Source organism: Nycticebus coucang, chromosome 7 (assembly GCF_027406575.1).
Source record: "Nycticebus coucang isolate mNycCou1 chromosome 7, mNycCou1.pri, whole genome shotgun sequence".
NCBI lineage: Eukaryota > Metazoa > Chordata > Mammalia > Primates > Lorisidae > Nycticebus > Nycticebus coucang.
Genome location: NC_069786.1, coordinates 27150431 through 27174924, shown reverse-complemented (window position 1 = coordinate 27174924; position 24494 = coordinate 27150431). Strand labels below are relative to the sequence as shown.

General features: G+C 41.7%; 1 protein-coding gene and 1 long non-coding RNA gene across 2 annotated transcripts in view; one reads left to right on the top strand and one right to left on the bottom strand.

Annotated features, from left to right (window-relative positions):
- MAP3K19 (mitogen-activated protein kinase kinase kinase 19) overlaps positions 1 to 18479 on the top strand; it is a 66084-nt gene extending 47605 nt beyond the window's left edge. Inside the window, exons 9-11 of the mRNA XM_053596675.1 lie at positions 1256 to 1405; positions 2922 to 3619; positions 18413 to 18479. Coding sequence (XP_053452650.1) covers positions 1256 to 1405; positions 2922 to 3619; positions 18413 to 18479 — 915 coding nt within the window. The remainder of the gene's footprint in view (positions 1 to 1255; positions 1406 to 2921; positions 3620 to 18412) is intronic.
- Positions 178 to 19041, bottom strand: LOC128589865 (uncharacterized). The gene is made up of 3 exons (XR_008381143.1): positions 18872 to 19041; positions 5116 to 5216; positions 178 to 356 (listed from the first exon to the last, which is right to left on the bottom strand). It is a non-coding gene; the product is annotated as an uncharacterized LOC128589865 (long non-coding RNA).
- Between the last annotated feature and the right edge of the window lie 5453 nt (positions 19042 to 24494).

Here is a 24494-nt window from a genome sequence, read left to right as displayed (position 1 = left end):
TTGTGTGTAAATGTGCATATTTGTTCTGCATATGTATGTGTATAAGTGGAAGCTTATATGATTATGTATGTATGTGTGTGTGTGTTTGAGTTTATGTGTGTATTTTGGAAGTAAATGAAACACAGACGAAGCCCGTTTATTCAGAGTTTGCTATAGCAAGGATATATATATACATGCATCCTGACAGAGACTCAAGGGCAGGCAGAGGAGCAGTAAAGCTTTACAGTGGATGAGGGGAAAGGCTTCAGGTGTGCCCTGGTTGGAGGCTGACGGTGTGGAGAAGCTGTAAGTCACCAACTGGAAGTGGAACATCTGACAGCTGATTGCATATTTGGCTTTCTCTAATTGTGACTGACCTAGAAGTAGAGACAAAGATCAGAGCAATCTCAGTTAGTAATCAAACCCTGGCTATTTGGGGCTGATTGTTACAAGGGTTATTATTTACCTTCCAGGATTGTTTGCTAGAGATACTAGTCTGACTTTAAGTCTAGCCTAAAGATGGAAAATTGGCTTCCTGGTGTAGTCACTGTAAATAAAGGGTTGATTTCTTGGGCTGGGTGTTGCAGATTATGGGTGAGAGTTCTATTTTTATATATGCATATAGTCTGGCCATTGTTGGTTTGTATTAAATGTATCATCTCTTGGTGTATCTATGCGTGTATATATGTGATGTATATATGTGCATGCATGTTTATGGATTGCACATCCTTTATATCTATGTGTATGTACCTTGTGTAAATGCATATGTAAATACGTGTGAATGAGTATGTGTTTCTGTGAGTATGTGCACGTGTCCACTGTGGTATATTTCTCTTTCTGAACTTGGCTACATGTTTAGGAGCAAGGTGACTGGGATAATGGGAATTTTGAAGAGAGAGTTGAGGGTAGGAGCCTGAGGAGATGTCACACACTAACGTAGTCCCCATGATAAGGATCTTGTGAAAAAGATAATTCTTAAAAGATGATGGTTGGTAGCCTGGAGGCCCAGGTGGGTCCAGAAAAGCACAAGCCTAAGATCTCCTCCTATAAAGCAAAATTGTGACTTAAAATACCTACAATTAACCAGGTTGAAGTATACAACTAAGATATACTACGTGGTCATTTTGGGGAAATACATGTTTCTGGAAGTTACCCACGAATAGTAAGAATGGCCATGAACAGGTGCATTTGAAAGGAAGATTCCACTTTCCACCCCTCTCTCTATCTTAACAACTCAGACTTCAGTGGTGATCTTTCTTTTTGTCTCATCTCACAGAGACATAGTGATGGGTTCAGTATATATGACAGGGAGGAGAAATTTCTCATCTCAGATGGAAAGAAGACATTTTCTGAAAATACTTTAAAATATGAAGAGTCTATCTTGTGGACCAAGGGTGAGATCCTTGGGAAGGGAGCCTACGGCACAGTAAGTTAAAATGAAAATTTGAAATCTGAACTCTCCACCCTTCTGCGACCTCTCCTTGTTCCCCAACCATCCTCCCCATGCCCTGACCCCTGGCAAGCACTCTTTTACTTAGCAACTTTTTTAGTTGGAAGTAACAGAAAACCCAACCCAAACTGGCTTGAGGGAAAGGGTATTTATTGCTTTATGCTATTGAAAGGTCTGGAATAGGTCTGGCTCTTGGGACAGGTGATTTCAGGAATCAAACAAAATCATCAGCATCTCACTCTCTCTCTGTCTGGCTCTTGTTCTCCCCAGGCAAGGGCCATTGCATTTCTAGTCTCTCATTTTCCCAGGTTCCAGTTCAATGGGAAAGAAATGTCTTCTTTTAACAGCTCAATGTTAGTAGAAGTTGAGAGAATCATTGCCGAACGGCAAAAACAGAAGATGTTCCCTATGTTTTGTGAATTATATTACCATTGGTGGTGGGGTGAAGAGAGGTTGGTTAATAGGTATAAACGTTTAGTCAGATAGAAGAAATAAGTTCTAGTGTCTGATAACACAGGTGACTGTAATTAACAACAATATATTGTCTATTTCAAAAGAGCTGGAAGACGTTTGTGTTCCCAACACAAAGAAAATGACAAATGTTCAAGGTGATGGATGAATATCCTAAATACCCTGACTTGATCATTACACACCTATCATGTATCAAAATGTCACACATACATGTAAAAATATCATGTATATAAAAAAGACCATCTAAAGTTCTAGGACTTTCTGCCAGGCACAGTGGCTTATGCCTGTAAGCCCAGCACTTTGGGACACTGATGTGGGAGGACTGCTTGAGATCAGGAGTGCTGGACAAGCCTGGAACAAGCAAGATCCCATCTCTAAAATTTATTTTTAAGTTCTTAAATTAAAAATTGACTTCTAGTACTTTAAATAGCTATTTACATAGATGGGTAAAAAAAAAATGATGCCTCCAAATAAGATCTGTGCTGTCTTTAGTTGAGGACATTTCAGGATTCAGTGAGAAGGTGGGAAGACACAAAACCACTGAGATCCTGTCATGGGGGTGACTGTTGGGATCTGCCTACTTCTCTTTCCAGAGAGCTTGAAAACTGAACTAGCCCTATTTTATTTATTCTGTGAGGAGCCTTCCTAAACTGCCATCTCATATAGTCATCCTAGAAATCTCTGAGGCAAGAATTGGTACCTCGGTTTTATAGATGAGAAAAATTGAAGTCAAAAAGGTTACACAACTTACTTCAAGTTATACAGCTAGAGAAAGGTAAAGCCAGGATTCTAGACAATCCAAGCTACTTGACTTCAAGACAATATAATATCCATTCACCATGCTGTTCATCTCCATCATGGCTCCAGTGAAACATGGGATTTGCATTTAGTGGGAAGGTATCAATTTAGAGAAAGACAAAGTTTTGGGAAGAGAAGGGGAAGTCAAGTGTCATATGAGGCATTGTGTGAACAAGTTATACCATTTTTTATATTTAATAATAAGGTATTGGTTTGCTTCTAGGTATACTGTGGTCTCACTAGCCAAGGGCAGCTAATAGCTGTAAAACAGGTAGCTTTGGACACCTCTGATAAATTAGCTACTGAAAAAGAATACCGGAAACTACAGGAAGAAGTAGATTTACTCAAAGCACTGAAACATGTCAACATTGTGGCCTATTTGGGGACATGCTTGGAAGAGAACATTGTGAGCATTTTCATGGAGTTTGTTCCTGGTGGTTCAATCTCTAGTATTATAAACCGTTTTGGGCCATTGCCTGAGATGGTGTTCTGTAAATATACAGAACAAATTCTGCAAGGTGTTGCTTATCTCCATGAGAACTGTGTGGTGCATCGAGATATCAAAGGAAATAATGTTATGCTCATGCCAACGGGAATAATAAAGCTGATTGATTTTGGCTGTGCCAAGCGTTTGGCCTGGGCAGGATTAAATGGCACCCATAGTGACATGCTTAAGTCCATGCATGGGACTCCGTATTGGATGGCCCCAGAAGTCATCAATGAATCTGGCTATGGAAGGAAATCGGATATTTGGAGCATTGGCTGCACTGTGTTTGAGATGGCCACAGGCAAACCTCCACTGGCTTCCATGGACAGGATGGCAGCCATGTTTTACATTGGAGCACACCGAGGGCTGATGCCTCCTTTACCAGACCACTTCTCTGAAGACGCAGCAGACTTCGTACGTGTGTGCCTAACCAGGTAAGAAACTGAAAGCAGTAGGAGGAGGATAAATGCCCAGAGGTTCCAAGCAGCTGACATTTCCCCTGCAATTTATGGCCATTAAAAGCTCTGTTTTAGTTAAGAAATCAAGTAGGGAGGGATGTCGTGATGGAAGTAATGGGGATTCGCCATATTGGGTGATGTTGTCCATTGCTGCGTCAGGTATAGGGAGCAGTGCCTCAGATAGGAAGCGCCTCAATTAGATGTCGTATCGAGTCCTGACAGACGACTCCACGTCAATGAGGGTCCGTAAAATTTGCTGAAGAGCTACTTATTTACCAGTGAGACTTCTTCCTAGAAACTGGCTGTGGTAAAATGCTGTCTTCTTCTGTTTAGCTGAAGGGAAACATTTAGAGCCAAAGGAGAAAATCTATAATTGGAGACTTCAAGCGTCAAGTGAAAAAGTATTAGGGGGCTCAGAAAAGCCTTAGAAAACTGTCTGTTTTCCCCTTCCTTGTCTTTAATGTATGGAATTAAATTCTGTGTAACCACAGATAATTAACTAGTGCTGTGGTTCTCAAAATTTCAGCCAGGTATCCTCTGCTAATGAAATCTCAAAGAACAGAACATATAAAAGCAGAGAAATGGTTCTGGTTAAAGTGTGTGTGTGCATGTGTGTGGTGGGAGAGACGGCTGGAGGTGCTGGAGGTGCTGGAGGTGCTGGAGCCCACTCTAGGTGTGTACAGCAGCCTAAAACCTATCCCTCTAGTGAGGCTCACAGAGACCAAGGCTCCTGGCCTCCTAAAGGTGTGCTGAAAAGAATCACTGACATAAGGGAGATTAACAGGAGAAAAGACGCACAAATTTATTTAACATGCATACATAGGAGCCTTTAGAATAAAGAGCCAAAGGTACAAGAGAAATTGTCCATTTTTATTTTTAGGTTCAATAAACTATAGACAGCCATGTGAAAACATGATTGGATAAGAGGGTATGATCTGATGCTAATAGACTGAGTAGGGAAACCAAACCAGGCCTTTCTGTCTAGATAAGTGTTTTTCAACCTTTTTTATCTCATGACACACTTGAACCTATAGTTAAACTTCCACAGCACTCTTAAATTATGTCAATAAAAAAAAAGTATAAAAAAATATATACTGGGTGGCACCTGTGGCTCAGTGGGTAGGGCGCCAACCCCATATACCAATGGTGGCAGGTTTGAACCCAGCCCCAGCCAGCTAAAACAGCAATGAGAATTGCAACAAAAAATAGCTGGGTATGTGGCAGGTGACTGTAGTCCCAGCTACTTGCGAGGCTGAGGCAAGAGAATCACTAAACCCAAGAGTTGGAGGTTGCTGTAAGCTGTGATGCCATGGCACTCTAACGAGGGCAACAAAGTGAGATTCTGTTTAAAAAAAAAAATATATATATATATATACACATATACACACACACACATATATATACACACTTACTGTGCTTTGAACTGCTTTTGAAAATAATTTAATTAATGTTTAAAAATTTTCAAGGCATACCCATTGAAAATCACTGGTCTAGATTCTTCTTGGCCTCTCTGAGCTGCATTCCTTCCTTCTGGGTATGGGGCAGGGCCCTCTCTGCAATGGGGTCTTGCGACCTACAGTCCAACAAAGTGGGTCAGATCATTTCTTTTTTTTTTTTTTTTTTTACTTTGTGATCCATTTTTATAAAAAAAGAATAGGTTTTTTTTTTTTTCTTTTTTTTTTATTGTTGGGGATTCATTGAGGGTACAATAAGCCAGTTACACTGATTGCAATTGTTAGGTAAAGTCCCTCTTGCAATCATGTCTTGCCCCCATAAAGTGTGACACACACTAAGGCCCCACCCCACTCCCTCCCTCTCTCTTTCTGCTTCCCCCCCCATAACCTTAATTGTCATTAATTGTCCTCATATCAAGATTGAGTACATAGGATTCATGCTTCTCCATTCTTGTGATGCTTTACTAAGAATAATGTCTTCCACTTCCATCCAGGTTAATACGAAGGATGTAAAGTCTCCATTTTTTTAAATGGCTGAATAGTATTCCATGGTATACATATACCACAGCTTGTTAATCCATTCCTGGGTTGGTGGGCATTTAGGCTGTTTCCACATTTTGGCGATTGTAAATTGAGCTGCAATAAACAGTCTAGTACAAGTGTCCTTATGATAAAAGGATTTTTTTCCTTCTGGGTAGATGCCCAGTAATGGGATTGCAGGATCGAATGGGAGGTCTAGGTTGAGTGCTTTGAGGTTTCTCCATACTTCCTTCCAGAAAGGTTGTACTAGTTTGCAGTCCCACCAGCAGTGTAAAAGTGTTCCCTTCTCTCCACATCCACGCCAGCATCTGCAGTTTTGAGATTTTGTGATGTGGGCCATTCTCTCTGGGGTTAGATGATATCTCAGGGATGTTTTGATTTGCATTTCTCTAATATATAGAGATGATGAACATTTTTTCATGTGTTTGTTAGCCATTCGTCTGTCGTCTTTAGAGAAAGTTCTATTCATGTCTCTTGCCCATTGATATAAGGGATTGTTGGCTTTTTTCATGTGGATTAATTTGAGTTCTCTATAGATCCTGGTTATCAAGCTTTTGTCTGATTGAAAATATGCAAATATCCTTTCCCATTGTGTGGGTTGTCTCTTTGCTTTGGTTATCGTCACCTTAGCTGTACAGAAGCTTTTCAGTTTAATGAAGTCCCATTTGTTTATTTTTGTTGTTGTTGCAATTGCCATGGCAGTCTTCTTCATGAAGTCTTCCCCCAGGCCAATATCTTCCAGTGTTTTTCCTATGCTTTCTTGGAGGATTTTTATTGTTTCGTGCCTTAAATTTAAGTCCTTTATCCATCTTGAATCAATTTTTGTGAGTGGGGAAAGGTGTGGGTCCAGTTTCAGTCTTTTACACGCAGACATCCAATTCTCCCAACACCATTTATTGAATAGGGAGTCTTTCCCCCAAGGTAAGTTCTTGTTTGGTTTATCGAAGATTAGGTGGTTGTAAGATGTTAGTTTCATTTCTTGGTGTTCAATTCGATTCCAAGTGTCTATGTCTCTGTTTTTGTGCCAGTACCATGCTGTCTTGAGCACTATGGCTTTGTAGTACAGACTAAAATCTGGTATGCTGATGCCCCCAGCTTTATTTTTGTTACTAAGAACTGCCTTAGCTATACGGGGTTTTTTCCGGTTCCATACAAAACGCAGAATCATTTTTTCCAAATCTTGAAAGTACGATGTAGGTACTTTGATAGGAATGGCATTGAATAGGTAGATTGCTTTGGGAAGTATAGACATTTTAACAATGTTGATTCTTCCCATCCATGAGCATGGTATGTTCTTCCATTTGTTAATATCCTCTGCTATTTCCTTTCTGAGGAGTTCATAGTTTTCTTTATAGAGGTCCTTCACCTCCTTCGTTAGGTATATTCCTAGGTATTTCATTTTCTTTGAAACTATGGTGAAGGAGTTGTGTCCTTAATTAGCTTCTCCTCTTGACTGTTATTGGTGTACACAAAGGCTACTGACTTGTGGACATTGATTTTATATCCTGAAACATTACTGTATTTTTTGATGACTTCTAGTAGTCTTGTGGTTGAGTCTTTGGGGTTCTCTAAGTATAAGATCATGTCGTCAGCAAAGAGGGAGAGTTTGACCTCCTCTGCTCCCATTTGGATTCCCTTTATTTCCTTGTCTTGCCTAATTGTATTGGCTAGAACTTCCAGCACTATGTTGAATAGTAAAGGTGACAGAGGACAACCTTGTCTGGTTCCAGTTCTAAGAGGAAAAGCTTTCAGTTTTACTCCATTCAGTAAAATATTGGCTGTGGGTTTGTCATAGATAGCTTCAATCAGTTTTAGAAATGTGCCACCTATGCCTATACTCTTCAGTGTTCTAATTAGAAAAGGATGCTGGATTTTATCAAATGCTTTTTCTGCATCTATTGAGAGGATCATGTGATCTTTATTTTTGCCTCTGTTAATATGGTGGATAACGTTTATGGACTTGCGTATGTTGAACCAGCCTTGCATCCCTGGGATGAAGCCTGCTTGATCATGATGAATGACTTTTTTGATGATAAGCTGTAATCTATTGGCTAGGATTTTGTTGAGAATTTTTCCATCTATATTCATGAGTGAGATTGGTCTGAAATTCTCCTTTTTGTTTGGGTCTTTTCCTGGTTTTGGTATCAGGGTGATGTTTGCTTCATGGAATGTGTTGGGGAAGATTCCTTCTTCCTCAATTTTTTGGAATAATTTCTGCAGTACAGGAATAAGCTCTTCCTTGAAGGTTTGATAGAATTCTGGAGTGAAGCCATCTGGACCAGGGCATTTTTTAGTTGGAAGCTTTTTTATTGTTTCTTTGATCTCAGTGCTTGAAATTGGTCTGTTCAGGAGGTCTATTTCTTCCTGGCCAAGTCTAGGGAGAGGGTGTGATTCCAAATATTGATCCATTTCCTTCACATTGTCAAATTTCTGGGCATACAGTTTCTGGTAGTATTCAGAGATGATCTCTTGTATCTCTGTGGGATCAGTTGTTATTTCCCCTTTATCATTTCTGATTGAGGTTACTAGAGATTTTACTTTTCTATTTCTAGTTAGTCTGGCCAATGGTTTATCTATTTTATTTATTTTTTCAAAAAACCAACTCCTTGTTTCATTAATTTTCTGAATGATTCTTTTGTTTTCAATTTCATTGATCTCTGATTTGATTTTGGAGATTTCTTTTCTTCTACTGAGTTTAGGCTTAGATTGTTCTTCTTTTTCCAATTCCATAAGGTCTCTTGTGAGATTGTGGATGTGCTCTCTGTCTGTTTTTCGAATGTAGGCATCTAAAGCGATGAATTTTCCTCTCAAAACTGCTTTTGCAGTATCCCACAGGTTTTGGTAGCTTGTGTCTTCATTGTTGTTATGCTTAAGGAAGTTAGTGATTTCCTGTTTGATTTCTTCCTGCACCCATCTGTTATTCAACAGAAGATTGTTTAATTTCCATGCCTTTGAATGGGGTTGAGCATTTTTGTTAGAGTTGAGTTCCACCTTTAGTGCCTTATGGTCTGAAAAGATACAAGGTAAAATTTCAATTCTTTTGATTCTGTTGATATTTGTTTTGTGTCCCAGGATATGATCAATTTTGGAGAATGTTCCATGGGGTGATGAGAAGAATGTATATTCTTTATCTTTGGGGTGGAGTGTTCTATATGCGTCTATCAAGCATAATTGTTCTAGGGTCTCATTTAAATCTCTTATATCTTTGTTTAATTTCTGTTCAGAGGATCTGTCCAGCTCTGTAAGAGGTGTGTTAAAGTCCCCTGTTATGATGGTATTATCAGATATCATATTGCTCAGACTGAGTAAGGTCTGTTTCAAGAATCTGGGAGCATTTAAATTTGGTGCATAGATATTTAGAATTGAAATGTCTTCTTGTTGTAGTTTTCCCTTGACCAATATAAAGTGACCATCTTTGTCTTTTTTGACTTTAGTTGCTTTAAATCCACATGTATCTGAAAATAAGATTGCAACTCCTCTTTTCTTCTGAATTCCATTTGCCTGAAAAATTGTCTTCCAACCCTTGACTCGGAGCTTTAATTTGTCTTTTGAAGCCAGGTGTGTTTCTTGCAGACAGCAAATGGATGGCTTGTGTTTTTTAATCCAGTCAACCAATCTATGTCTCTTCAGTGGGGAATTCAAGCCATTAACATTTATGGAGATAATTGATAAGTGTGGTAGTATTCTATTCGTCTTATTTGGTGAGAGTCCATTGCTTAGTTTTATCTTTTGCATCAGTGTGGAGGTTAGGTTCTGTCCTTTGATTTCTGAGTTCTTACTTTGCTGCTGATCCATTGTGATGGTCAGTGTGCAGAACAGGTTGAAGTATTCCCTGTAGAGCTGGTCTTGTTGTGGTGAATTTCCTCAATGTTTGTATATCCGTAAATGATTTGATTTCTCCATCAATTTTGAAGCTTAGCTTAGCAGGGTACAGAATTCTGGGCTGAAAATTGTTCTGTTTAAGTAGATTAAAGGTAGATGACCATTGTCTTCTTGCTTGGAAAGTTTCATTAGAGAAGTCTGAGGTCACTCTGATGGATTTGCCCCTGTAGGTCAACTGGCGCTTACTCCTGGCAGCTTGCAGAATCTTTTCTTTTGTCTTGACTTTGGACAGGTTCATCACAATGTGTCTTGGAGAAGCTCGGTTAGAGTTGAGGCGACCTGGGGTCCGATAGCCCTCTGAAAGCAGTGTGTCAGAATCTTTGGTGATGTTTGGGAAATTTTCTTTTATAATATTCTCTAGTATGGCTTCCATTCCTCTGGGGCATTCTTCTTCCCCTTCTGGAATTCCTATAACTCGTATGTTGGAACGTTTCATAAAGTCCCATAATTCTGACAGTGAACGTTCTGCTTTCTCTCTCTTCTTTTCTGCCTCTTTTACTATCTAAGTTATCTCAAAAACTTTGTCTTCTACCTCTGAAATTCTTTCTTCTGCATGGTCTAACCTGTTGCTGATACTTTCCATTGCATCTTTAAGTTCCCTGATTGACTGTTTCATTTCCTTCAGCTCTGCTATATCCTTTTTATATTCTTCATATCGTTCATCTCTGATTTGATTCTGTTTTTGGATTTCCTTTTGGTTATTTTCCACTTTATTAGCAGTTTCCTTCATTGTTTCCATCATTTCTTTCATTGTTTTCATCATGTGTATTCTAAATTCCCTTTCTGTCATTCCTAACATTTCTGTATAGGTGGAATCCTCTGCAGTAGCTACCTCATGGTCCCTTGGCGGGGTTGTTCTGGACTGGTTCTTCATGTTGCCTGGAGTTTTCTGCTGATTCTTCCTCATGAGTGATTTCTTTTATCTGTTTCCTTGCCCTAATTTTCCTTTCACTTCCTCTTGCTCTTTAAGTTCTTGTGCCTGTGGACTAAGGGTTACAGGACCAGAAAGGTGAGAAGGTTGAAGAGCAAAAAAGGGATGAAAGAAAGGAGGACCGAGTGATAAGAAAAAAAAGAAAGATAGAGAAAGGAGAGGGGGTAGGGATAAGGAATATTGACAAAAAGAAGAGAGGCACAGAAAGAGGGAGACAGGGCAATATAGGTGTACAGTAGGGTACTTTGACACAACCTTAAAAAACCCCACCTTCTGGGGGTTGGGTGCCCAGTTGGGTGGTTCCCTTGAGGTCAGCAGCTCTTTGCTAACCTGGTCAGACACAGTACCCCACCTCCACCAAGTAGAGAGGAAAGACAAAAATGCTATAAATCAAACTAAAACAAGCAAACAGAAAACTTTATGGCGATAAAATTGGGTGAAAAACCAAGTGATAGCGGTAGAAACACTAGCAAAAATGAAGTTGTAGTTATTAAAAAAGGCAGCAATGGGAAATTATAATTAAACTAGAAAAATTGAGAAAGAAAAAGGGATCTGTATGGAAAAGATTGAAATTAAGAAACAAAAGAACATCAACAACATCAAAATAACAAACAAAAAAACCCAACCAAACAAAAAAAAAAGAAAAAAAATACACAACCAAAAACAAAGCAGTTTGTATATGTTGTTGAATATTGTCTGGGCAACACGTGGTCTTTTGGGGTATGAGATGTTAGTCACAGTTCTGATACGACTGGAGGCTGCTGATTTCTCAAACCCCAGCAGGTAGACACCCTAAATCTCTCTTCAGCCCACTTAAAAGGCACTTTGAACTTGTAAACTTGCTGAGCAGAAGCTTTCCCAGCTTTCTCGCTGGAATCACTGCTGAAGTGGCTATCCACTTACTCAGTGTGCCAAAACCGGTCTCACTCTGCCCCTGAGGGTTAGGGCTGCAAGGCGGCTCAGACCCCACCCTTAGGCTACTTGGTTGCTGGGTTACCAGCTCCCACCCGTTTCTAGCTCTGCTACCCTGAGGGCGGAGCTTGCCGGGGCAGATCACTGACAATGGATCCGTGTGACTCACCGCCAAACACTATTAGCTCCGTCTCGCTCAGCGGCTCAGACTGGGGCCCTAGACAACGGCCAAAGTTCTCCGCACTCCCACTCAGGCCTTCCCCAAGGCAGTTCAACTCAGTGCCAAGTCCAAGGACATCAAAACAGTTCACAGGTAAGGCCTTTCTGGTTTGCAGTCTCGCTGCTACTGAACTTACATTTGTGGGCGGGTTTAGACGGGTTGAACACACCCGACCACTTGCCGGTTTTCCACTGTTTTAGTCCTCCTCTTGGGGTCCAGAAGTCTCTCGCTGACTCCCTGTATCCTCATAGGAGTGATGATAGGCAGTTCCCACCAGCCAGAGATGCCTGGAGTCCTATCTCCCCAGACTCACAGTGCCCAGATGCAAGGAAGCTGTTACTCGGCTGCCATCTTGCTCCGCCCATCCAGATCATTTCTTTATGGCCAGTTTTTACACGGAGTAATTTTAGGTTTGATGGCTGGCTCTCAGGAAAAGGGCATCTGTTTTTTATGACTTGCCTTGATGAAGAAGGACTCTAATTTCTGTGGCTAGCCTTAGTGGAGAATGGAACTGAGAGGCAGGAGGACTGAAGAAGGTCAGAGAAAAACTTTTGCTTCTGAGGCCTTCATTTTATGGTACTGTTTTCTTTTCTTTTCTTCTTTTTTTTTTTTGAGACAGAGCCTCAAGCTATCTGGGTAGAGTGCTGTGGCATCACAGCTCACAGCAACCTACAACTCCTGGGCTCAAGCGATTCTCCTGCCTCCGCCTCCTAAGTAGCTGGGAGGCTATTTTTGGTTGCAGCCATCATTGTTGTTTGGCAGGCCCGGGCTGGATTCGAACCCACCAGCTCAGGTTTATGTGGCTGGTGCCTTAGCCACTTGACCCACAGGTGCCAAGCCTGGGGTACTGTTTTCTGAGCCTCTAAGTGCTAATGTTTAGCACTTAGCTGGAGAACAAGTCCTGAGACTCAGAGTTGATTTCCTGTCTCTCAAAGAAGTATGTGTTTTATCCCTAGATGAAAAACTATAGTGCCCCACCTTTTAGCAAGTACATATGGCAACCCATCAACTCCAGAAGGTTGATTTTGCCTTTCTGAATGAATCTCAGAATCCACAGTTCTCCATGTCTGCTAATAAATGTGCCTTTTTCTTTCATTCTCTCTCTCTCCTTCTCCCAGCACATGTTATCAGCCTGTCCCAGCTGATTTTAGGACAATTGTGTAGGCCAGGGAAGGAACACAAACTCTGGGGGTACAATTCTGGGCATTGATAGATGCAGAGACACCTTAGGTGTCCCAGCCTGGATTTTGTGGACAGAGCCCCAGGCATAGAGCTGCACCCCCCTCCTTTAAAAAAAAATAAACCCACAAAAGGAACACAAAGGATGTTGTAATGTCATGGTCACCAATGATAATTTTAGAGATTGGTTTTAGCTCCTACAACTACTGTAGTTGCTTTGTTCTGAATTTAATATATACCTATTATTGTCTCACAGCTAGAAACCATTTGCTATTCTCATTTTCTTTCAAATTGGCATTACGCATACACAAATGGCTTTCCTTTTGAACTTTTGCTTCATAAGCTAAGCAAAACACAAGTTGCACTACTAATAATAAATTAATAGGGTTGTTGTTAAGGGTAAGTGAAATGGTATATGTAAATTGCTTAGCAGACTATGAGGTGGACAATTAGGGCTTCATAGTTAATAATGATTAGGGAGAATACTAACACACCTTACCTATTTAGTGTCATGTAAAAGTATATACACAGTTGACACCTCCCTACACGGACCACCTCAGACCACCTCAAGTTGACCTAATTTTCATAAACCAGATGTGTACCACATGTATCTATCAGTACAGTAGACCTAGTCACTTATGTTGACCAGTTTGTCACAGTCCTCTGAGTAGTCAACTTACAGAAGTTCTACTGTAATTACCTCCTGAAATCCTATAGCAAGACCCTCTAGCATTTCACCTGATATCAACAACAATCCTCCTTGGCAGTGTGAACCAGAAATTAAAAAGTGAGGCTCTCTTTTTTTTGAGACAGAGTCGCACTCTGTTGCCCTGGGTAGAGTGCCATGGTATCATCATAGGCCATAGCAACCTCAAACTCTTAGGTTCAAGCGATACTCCTGCCTCAGCCTCCTGAGTAGCGGGGACTACAGGCATCTGACATATGCTCGGTTAGTTTTTCCATTTTTAGAAGAGACCAGATCTTGAACCCCTGGGTTCAAGCAATCCACCTATCTCAGCCTCCCAGAGTGCTGGAATTACAGGCATAAGCCACAGCACCCAGCCAGAGTGAGGCATTCTTAAATATTCAGAAATAGAGGCAACTGGGCATAGGCCAGAAGTAAGGTCCAAATAGAATAAAAATGAACTTGGGGAGGCAGTGAGATATAAGCATAAGGGGGCTCCTAGTATGGGCAGGTTAAGCTGTGGGAAGACAGGCCAAGGAATTTAGTTTTGTTGCTGAAGCAGGGGGCTATGGAGGATTTGGAGCAGGCAGTGCGGTAAGAGAGGACTTTGGGAAGGCAGGTTAGATGGCAGGCCCCTGAAGGCCTGGAGCAGACACTGCTAGAGCCTAGAGGGCCATGCAGGAATCTGGAGCTTTGACTTTGATGGTGGTGAGGCTGTAGAAACTGCAAAGAGGATTTCAGAAAATTTCAGAGGAAGGTGAATCCAGCCTTTGTAATGGGATTTCATGATTTTGAGTCTGATAGTGGGAAAAAGAACAGAAAGTGGTGAGAACGGAACTGGGGAAGAAGTTTTAAAAAGATTCACTCCCTCCTTCGTCTAAGGGGACTTTTGAGGTTATGGAATGAGAACTCAGAAAAGCAATTACAATTAGAGGCATATATTTAAAAATCATTATAAGGTTGATAGCTATGGTCATGAAAAACTTAGAGGGCTGAGGAAAATGTTTCTAAGAATGCTCACCAGACAGATAACAGAATAGCATAGTATCGAGTCTAGCACATAACTGGAGAAAAGCAGGGAGGAAGGGAAGAAGAGGGGATGGGGTTGCCCCCAGGTAGGAGAAGAACCAAGGGAGCTGAGGCCTCCATAATTAGGCAGAGAGTTGCAGGAAGTAGGGAGCAGTGGATATTTCAAACACGACAGAGGTAAGAAGGATGAGCTTGTTAAATATGGTTAATTTCAAGAGGACAATTTCTATAGAGGAGTAGGCCAAATTGTTAAGAATTTAGGAGATATCAAATATTGGGAAAAAGTCACCACGCTTGGCCACATTAGAGACACTTACTAGGAATAAAAGAAAAACGATGGCAGCTAGAAAGGATAGGCAGATCATGGAGGAAAGAGATTTTTGCATATTTTGAAGGCCAAAGAAAGGGCCTCCAGATGGTGAGAGATTTTCACCTTGAAATAACAGATAAAATTAAAATGCTTAGCATGATGTTGTGGCAGGCGCCTGTAGTCCCAGCTACTTGGGAGGCTGAGGCAAGAGAATTGCTTAAGCCCAAGAGTTTGAGGTTTCTGTGAGCTGTGATGCCACGGCACTCTACCAAGAGTGATAAAAGTGAGACTCTGTCTCAAAAAATAAAAAAATAAAAATTAAATTAAAATGCTTTTCAAAGTATTTTATTTTTATTTCCATTTTCACCTGGAAAATAACCTGGTGGGCCATTTTGCTTTCAAAAGAGGAGCGGCTTCAAGAGGAATGATGGCGGCCACTCTTACTTCCTCCAAAAAGAAGCACAAAACTGGGTGGTGCCTGTGGCTCAAGGAGTAGGTCGCCAGCCCCAAATACTGGAGGTGGCAGGTTCAAACCCGGTCATGGCCAAAAACTGCAAAAAAAAAAAAAAAAAGCACAAAACTGTAAGTAGATGAATCACACTTCAAATAGGGCATTTAAGAAAAAACAGTGGGATTCAAGGGAGAAGTGACAGCAAATTCCTGAAGCACAGAGGAGGGAGGATGGAGGCAGCCAGCAAGTTGGGATTGGCTGGGAGCCTGAGGGGGGGGTTCCATGAGGAAAAGGGTAAGTGAGAGACCCCCCGCTTCTACATTCACACCCTGGCTCTTGTAATCTTAGTGGTGGGAGAGTCTCTCAACCCTCTTTGGTCCTGAGACTAGCACCTGGAGATGGAGTTCCCAGCAGGACCCACGGTCCCTCGCAAACCGATTCCCAAGCAGGTGCCATTTTGTGAGCCCCAGCAGCCTGCATGGTGCCCAGCACCTCTGCATCTCTACATCTCTGAAGCCCCACGCTCATCTCCCCGTGTCCATGTGGAGGGCTGCAGCCCCCTGACCCTGGGTGTACCCAGTGGAGTGGCAGGGTCCCCAGCCCTGCACCTTGGGGATAGGGCAGTGCAGCCCAGCGGAGAAGCTGCCTTCAGGCCACAGCATGCTTCCTAGGGCCTGAGAACTGCCTGCATGGGGCAACTACCATAGACAGCTGCCAGGCACACACTGTGAAGACCCTCTGGGTTCTTTCATTTGGCTTTCACATGAGTAATCTTTGTGAAATGGGGCAAATTCGGGACAGGAAATAATATGAGCAGAATCTATAAATGGTCTTTTCTTTTTTTGAGCCATATCAAGGTGTTTGAGATTTTAGGTTGGGTATGGTGGTCACACCTGTAATCCTAGCACTTTGGGAGGTAGAGGTGGGAGGATGGCTTGAGCCCAGGAATTCAAGACCAGCTTGGGTAACATAGCTAGACACCCATCTCAACAAAAAATTAAAAAAGTAGTCAGGCATGGTGGTACACACTGTAGTCCCCGCTACTTAGGAGGCTGAGGTAGGAGGATTGCTTAATCCCAGGAGTTTGAGATTGCAAGAAGCTATGATGCCCCTGCACTCAAGCCCAGGTGCCCTGTTTAAAAAACAAACAATAAAAGACCAACAGGTACATTTAAAAAATGCTCAACATCACTAATCATCAGGAAAATGCAAATAAAACCCACAATGAGATATGTCACTGCAGTTAGAATGGCTATTATCAACTCCCCCCCCCCGCAAACCCCTACAGATTCTGGTGAGGATGCAGAGAAAAGAGAATGCTTATATACTCTTGGTACAATTTTAGTACAGCTATTGTGCAAAACAGTATGAAGATTTCTCAAAACACTAAAATAGAACCACCATATAATTCGGCAATCCCACAACTTGGGTATTTATCCAAAGCAAAGGAAAACAATATTTCAAAGCAATACCTGTACTCCAATGTGTATTGTAGCACTATTCACAAGTGCAAAGATATGGAATTGCCCTAAGCATCCACCAATGAATAAGTGAATAAAGAAAATGTGGAACATATACAGTGGAATACTATTGGGCCATAAAAAAGAATGAAATTGTCATTTGCAGTGACACACATGGAAATGGAGGTCATTATGATAATTGGAATAAGCCAGGCATACAAAGACATAAATGGCATGTTTTCAACCATGTGGGAACTGAAAGAATTGAATTCACGGAGTAGAGAGTAAAATGATGTTACCAGAGGCCCTGGGAAGTGTGCATGGGTGGAGTGGGGAGGTAGCAAGAGACTGGTTAGTGGGCAGGAAGATACGGTTACACTGAAGGAGTAAGTTCCAATGTTTGATAGCAGAGTGGTGTGACTATAGTTAACAACAATATATTCTATATTTCAAAATAGCTAGAAGGGAGGACTTGAAATCTTACAACATGTAGAAATGGTAAATACTCGAGGAGGTGATGGATACCCTAAATACCTTGACTTCATCATTACAAATTCTGTGCATATGACAAAATACAACGTGAATCTCATAAAAATGCACAAATGTATCCATAAAAGAGTGGTTGTACAACGTGAGGGTTGGGTGAATTAATCTGTTTGTTAAAGACGATGAGTATTTATATATTTGAAAAAAAATTTTAAAGATAGCCAATTTCACCAAAAAAATACCTTTGGAACAAGTTGTTGCAACTAAATATCGACTGTTTCATTAGCTCATTGATTCAGCGATGGATAAATTTCCAACGGCTTTTTACTTTCTTGAAGTAAAAAAAAATCTAAACCATAATAGTACTGAGCACCTGTCTCTCTTTATTTCTTGTTCATCCAAGAGTGCCCCGAATGAGATTATTTCAATTAATCACCCAAAAATGTCTACATTTAAAAGTCTTTTTTATTTGGGATTTTAATGCTCTAAATTTAAAAAGTAAATTTAATGCTAATTAAAAGCTCAATAAAGTGTATACCCTAAAAGTGTGAATTTTACTGTGTGTAAATTATACCCCAAATAAATTGAACAAAAGTACAATAGAAAAGTGGAGCCTACTTTTTAGTCATAATGGTGGTTCTAAGAAACCCATATATTTTTAAACAACTACAATGCTGCTGTCTAAAAGCTGTGTAAACTGGGTGCAGTGGCTCATGCCTGTAATCCTAGCACTTTGAGAGGCCAAGGCAGGAGGATCACTTGAACCCTGGAGTTCGACATCAGCCTGAGCAAGAGCGAGACCCTGTCTCTACATAAAATAGAAAAATGAGCCAGGCATAGTGGTGAGCACCTATAGTCCCAGCTGCTTGGTAGGACCACTTGAGCCCACTTGAGGTTGTACTGAGCTATGATGGTGCCACTGTGCTCTGGCCTAGGAGACAGAGCAGGACCCTGTCTCAAAAAAAACCCCCAAAACAACAACAACAAAAAAACTGTGTATTCCTGATTTAATTCTCCTAAAGAGTCAGCACCTGTATCCTAGCTACTCAGGAGGCTGAAGCAGGAGGGTTGCTTGAAACCAGGAGTTTGAGGTGATAAGGCCAAGGCACTCTACCCAGGGCAACAGAGCGAGACTCTGTCTCAAAAAAAAAGTTTGCATTTCAGTCAAGCAAGTCTCATTGGCAGTCACGTTACTGGGTGCTGCTTCTAATGTGTTTTTTCCCTTCTTAGGGATCAGCATCAGCGACCTTCTGCTCTCCAGCTTCTGCAGCACTCCTTCTTCAAGAGAAGCCACTGAACACACATCAAGACTTTCTTCCCACTTCCACTGCACATCTCCCTTATTGCTTAATTGTGGGGAATGATGGCTATGGGACCTTTGTTTTCCTACTGGAAATTCAATCTTAACCCAATTTAACCAGATCCTGCAGTGTCACTAACTCAAAGTTTTAGTTACCTATTAACCTCCGCAAGCTTCAGGCATGATTACCCATGGGTATGAGAAGAAAATTTTCTTAACAGTAACAACGAAAAAACATTTTTCAGTGTTTACAGTTTTCATTGTCTAGGAACCACAATCTCTATTGCTTTAAAAGAGATGCTAGAGTCTGTTCACTTTGCTAGTAAACTCAAAGATTCTAGAAGCCTGAAGAACTAACAGGAAGATATAAGAGCCTGGCATTTCCTTACCTGGGGCTCCCCAAACTCCTTGGAAGTCTCCAAGAAGTTGGGATACTCAAAGTGACACCATAAACCTCAGACTGCTTTCCTTTGTAATTTACTTGTAGTATGATTGGAAGTCGTAACCTATTTGCAGAGTCAGTTCGGCCATTTCCACATCTAGAAGTAACTGGGCCTAATCCAGGTGGTAGGACAAAACTAGATGTGATAAGGGGAGAATGAGTCAGCACACAAACTTTTCCAGAGAACTTTGCCCATTTCTTGTAAATGATTATCCTCACTGAAGGCATTCTCCAAACACTCTCATTTCCTGAAAGTTGGTAAATCTCACATGGACAAGAGTTGTGAGAATTATTACAAGCCTTTTTAAGTTGACAGTTTAAGCCTTTTTGATAAAATTCCTATTGCTGTTGACTTTGGTTATCAACTGAATTTCATTCACACCTATTGTTTTAAGCTATATCCACAGATTTTTAAAAAAATTGCCTGTCATTCATTTCAGGGTGGCACAAGTACAAATTAACTTTAGGTGTATTCTGCCTATAAAAGCTCCTTTAGCTTTTATGAACTAAATGTGAAATGCAATCCAGGTGAAGTATAAACAGATTTTACTTTGGCTAATGTGTAACATCAGATGAGTCTTTCTGGGAGTTTCTTCTTTTTCTCAAATTTGTACATTCTTTTTTTATATTTGATTAAAAATTTAAGGGATTAATATGCCCCTTATTTTACTTACTTGCATATCAACATGACCAGAAACAGTAAATTTGAAAAAATACAGCTTAATTTTTTTTCCATTTTGGAGGATCATGCATCGTCAACATTCTTGGAAATCTGAATGTACCATTGGATTTTGGAGCAATTAGTTATTTACATTGAAGCCTGTTAAACCATATGAGAAAATATAAGGAGTGATACAGGTTTATCCCGTGCATACAGATCACAGTAATGATGTTTTCCCCAATATTTGCAACCCACAACCTACCAACTTAAAGTTGGTGTTCACAAATCTACCCTTCTATTGATATATAGGGTGGACATAAAGTTCATGTGCAACTTACAGTTACAACTATTTTAATTGCACATGAAATATATGTCCACCGAATAAGAATACTGAATGCAAGTTGGAATATTAAACAGAATCTGCAAAAAGCTTAATTTTTCAGGCAGTGCCCGTAGCTCAGGGGTAGGGTGCCAGCCACACACACCAAGGCTGGTGGGTTCAAACCCAGCTCCAGCCAGCTAAAATCAGTAATAAAAACTGCAACAAAAAAATAGCCAGGTGTTGTGGTGGGCTCCTGTAGTCCCAGCTACTTCTGAGGCTGAGGCAAGAGAATCGCTTCAGCCCATGAGTTTGAGGTTGCTGTGAGCTGTGACGCCGTGGCACCTCTACTGAGGGCAACGTAGTGAGACTCTGTTTAAAAAAAAAAAAAATCTTACATTTTCAATAGTTATAATTCAAAAGGCCAGTGATGAGAAAATGCCTGTTTTATATGAACCCCAAGGAAAGGATAATATTCTAATTCCCTGGTTAACTGATCCATCAGCTCTCCCTCTCCCTCCTTATTGAGGGACTGGAGCTGGACTCCCAGCCCCTGAACCAGCATCCAATCTCCATGGGGCCAGGGCTCCCAGCAACACGAATGACCTCCCCCTCCCCAGACAGGGAACCCAATTCAGTCCCTACAGGGTAGTTTCTTCTTCAGCAGACACCTACAGGGGCATTGACAGGTCCCCCTCATAGGGCTTCTCTGGGTCCATTCTATGTTCCCTACCTCTGACCTGTTTAACTAGAAAAACAACATGCCTACATAGTGCAACAGACCGAGGAAAATAGAAAAAAGTTTGTTTTCCCCAATATTTGCAATCCACAATCCCATGTGGGCAGATGTTCAAAATCTACTTAATACTTTGCTGACCTCAGGGGAACACAAAATAGTTCTAGATAAGGCCAGGGAAGAAGCAGATGGCATGCATGCTTACTCTCCTGGTGACCTGGTAAGGAGGGCAACTGCTCAGTCTGCAGTGCCCACCTTGGAGCCGGGAGGGAATATTAACAATGGTGACAACTAAGCTTGAGCATTACAGAGCTTGCATCTTGGCTGGTCTCTGCCAGGGAATGCCAAAACAGAGCAGTCTTAATAAAGTACAAGAAATTAGGCAGAGGCCTAACCAGGGCCCCTTGGAATTCTTAGAGCAGATTTTTTTTTTTTTTTTTTTGAGACAGAGTCTTACTCTGTGGCCCTGGGTAGAGTGTTGTGGTGTCATAGCTCACCAGACTGTTGGGTTCCAGCCATCTTCTTGCCTCAGCCTCCCGAATAGCTGGGGCTACTGGCACCTGCCACAACATCCAGCTAATTTTGCTATTTTTAGTAGAGACAGGGTCTCATTTTTGCTCAGGCTGGTCTCCAACTCCTGAGTTTAGGCAATCTACCCACCTTGGCCTCCCACAGTGCTGGGATTACAGACGTCAGCCACCACCACTCCAGACCTAGAGCAGGTGTTTTTTTTTTGAGACAGAGTCTCACTATGTCACCCTCGGTGGAGTGATGTGGCATCACAGCTCACAGCAACCTCCAACTCGTGGGCTTAAGTGATTCTCTTGCCTCAGCCTCCTGAGTAGCTGGGACTACAGGGGCCCGCCACAATGCCCGGCTTTTGTTGTTGTAGTTGTTGCCATTGTTGTTGTTTTTAGCTGGCCAGGGTTGGATTCGAACCCGCCAGCCTTGGTGTATGTGGCTGGCGCCCTACCCACTGAGCTACGGGTGCTGTACCTTAGAGCAGATTTTTGAGGCATGTAAACTGCCCATGGATATTGATCAGTAAATTCTAAACAAATCAGCAAATTCTAAGATGGTAAATCTGACTTTCTTTAGCCAATGTGCTCTTGAAATTCAGAGAAAATTATGAAACGTGAATTGGGCTTTGGATATGTTTATATCTCAATTAATAGAAATCCAGGATGGGGACCAGGAGTGATGGGGTCCTGGGGGTTTCTCCTGACCCCCAGGCACGATGACAGTGGGAAATCAACTTTTGGACTTTCTGATAGATATTGGCACCACTTACTCGGTGATAAACACCTGACTCAACTATCTTCAGAGACTATGAAAGTGACTGGAGTCTCAGGAGAAATCTTGATGAGGCCATTCCTCCAACTCTTGGAGTATTAGGCCAAACTCATTTAAAATGTAATTTCTTATGTATGCCCCAGTGTCCCATTCTTTTGGTGGGACATGATTTTTTAACACAACTAAAAGCCAAAGTTATTTTCATCCCAGGATGACTGAATGTCAGGTAGGCCTGTGCCCTGCAAGCTGCCTGCCTGTAGCCAGGAGCCTCTGAACCTACTCTGGTTCCTGAAAAAAGCCTCTGAGAGGTGAGTCTGGAGGTGTGCGCACATAGCAGACCAGGAAGGGTTAAGGCAAGGTAGTTGCCCCACTGCAGGCAAGGTACAGGCAGGGATGGCACCACACACTAAGCCATACTCCTCGAGGGAATAAGCACGACAGGGAATCTAGCTTCTGTTGTCTGCTTTCTTTCAGTTTGGACTCATTAGACATTGCCAATCCCCATGTAACACACTCATCCTGCCAGTCCAGAAGCCTGGGACTTGAGAACATAGACTTGTTCAGGACCTGAGAGTCATTAACCAAATCATAGTAGACATTCACCCAATGGTTCCCAATTCTTGTATGCAATTCATAGCTTTGACTGGTGAACTTTGCTGGTTCACAGTCTTGGATTTAAAAGATGCTTTCTTCTGCATCACTCTGAGTCTAGAGTCACAAGAATTGCTTGCTTTTGAATAGGAGGACCAAGATGCAAAAGCAAAGCAACACTACTGTTTCACAGTTCTTCCCCAAAGTTTTAAAAACTCCCCTACCATCTTCACAGAAATCCTTGCTAAAGACTGCTAAGACGTCCAATTAAAGGATGAGAGTTTATTAGTTGCTAGTCTACAAAAGAGGAATTGGATCAGGACATTGTATTAACTGTAAACTTCTTGGCTAAGCATGGGTACAAGATCTTCAAGAAAAAGGCTCAAGTTTCACAGCCTTTAGTTAAATATTGTGTGTTCCAGTTTTCCCCAGGACAAAGGAACCTCCTCCTTCCTGATCAGAGGGAGGCCCTGGCCAGACCCATCACTCTGTGACAGCTGCAGAGCATTTTTTTTTTTTTTTTTTTTTTTTAGACAGGGTCTCAAGCTATTGCTCTGGGTAGAGTACTATGACATCACAGCTCACAGCAACCTCAAACTCTTGGGCTTAAGCGATTCTCTTGCCTGAGCCTCCCAAGTAGCTGGGACTATAGGTGCCCACCACAATGCCTGACTACTTTTTTTTTGTTGCAGTTGTCATTGTTGTTTAGTAGGCCCGGGCTAGGGTTGAACGTGCCAGCCTCAGTGTATGTGGCCAGTGCCCTACCCACTGAGCTATGGGTGCCACTCAGGTATAGGGCATCTTAGGCACAGTTGGATTCTCCCTTATATAGCTTTCTAACTTTGAACTTGCTGCTAAACCTCTGTATGATGCCTTAAGGAAAGGAGGTAATGAATCCTTAGAAGGGACTTGGAACTGTCAAAGGCCTTTTTAAATATTGAGGAAAAGGTGTTGACTGCTCCATATAGGGTCTCTCAGATATAAGGAAACCTTTTGACGTTTTTGTGCATGAGGGGTAAAGAATGTATCTGGGGATAAGTTGACCACCCCAAGGACTGTAACAAACTGGTCAACATACAGAGGTGTCAACATAAGGAACTAGGCCTACTATACTGATATGTACAGGTGGTCAATGTAGGGAAGCGGTCAACTGTGGAACTTCTATCCAAAACAATTGGACTTCTTGCCTTAGACTGTTGCCACCACTTTTGACCTGTTTAAGAAGCAGGGAAGTTTACCTTAGGCCATCAAACCACTGTAACCTCCTCTCCCACTGTGTGCTCCCCGTAATGTAAGAAAAAGGAAGATAGTGATTGGCCTCTGGGAGGCTTGGCAGATACCAGGCCATTTTTCCAGACAATGTAAATATAACATTGAGAATGATCTCTATTTTAAATCCTTTTACCTTACTCCCTCAAATGCCATCTGAACCTGTGGATGACTATTTACAAATAATTGAACAAGTTTATTCCAGCCAGCCAGATCTGACATGCCCTAGAAAGCCCAGACTTAGACATGTTTACTAAAGGAGGCAGTTTTATGAATTGGGGACAAGAGAGAGCTGGGTACTTGGTGGCAACTCACAATACAAGAGACTGAAGCCCTCCCCCGTGGAAGCTCAGCACAGAAGGCAGAACTCATGGCCCTTATGAGGGCACTTCAACTAATGTAGGGATAAGACAGAAAAGGAAGGTCAAGAGTGCCTGAGTGCAGCCATTGTGGTGGATAGCAGACCCTAACCACCCTGAACAGGAAGTCACCAGCACGTGGCTGGCTCAGGACCATGCAGGGGTGGATGAATTACTAAGCCAGACACCTTACAGTTTGTGACTACCTTTCTGTGACAGCAGTTTATGGTTAACCTTTATGACCTGACCTCAGGACAAGACTGGTCACCTGTAGGGTTTCTGAACATTTAAAAATGATACCATTGGATTGGTGGCACCCATAGCTCAGTGGGTAGAGTGGAT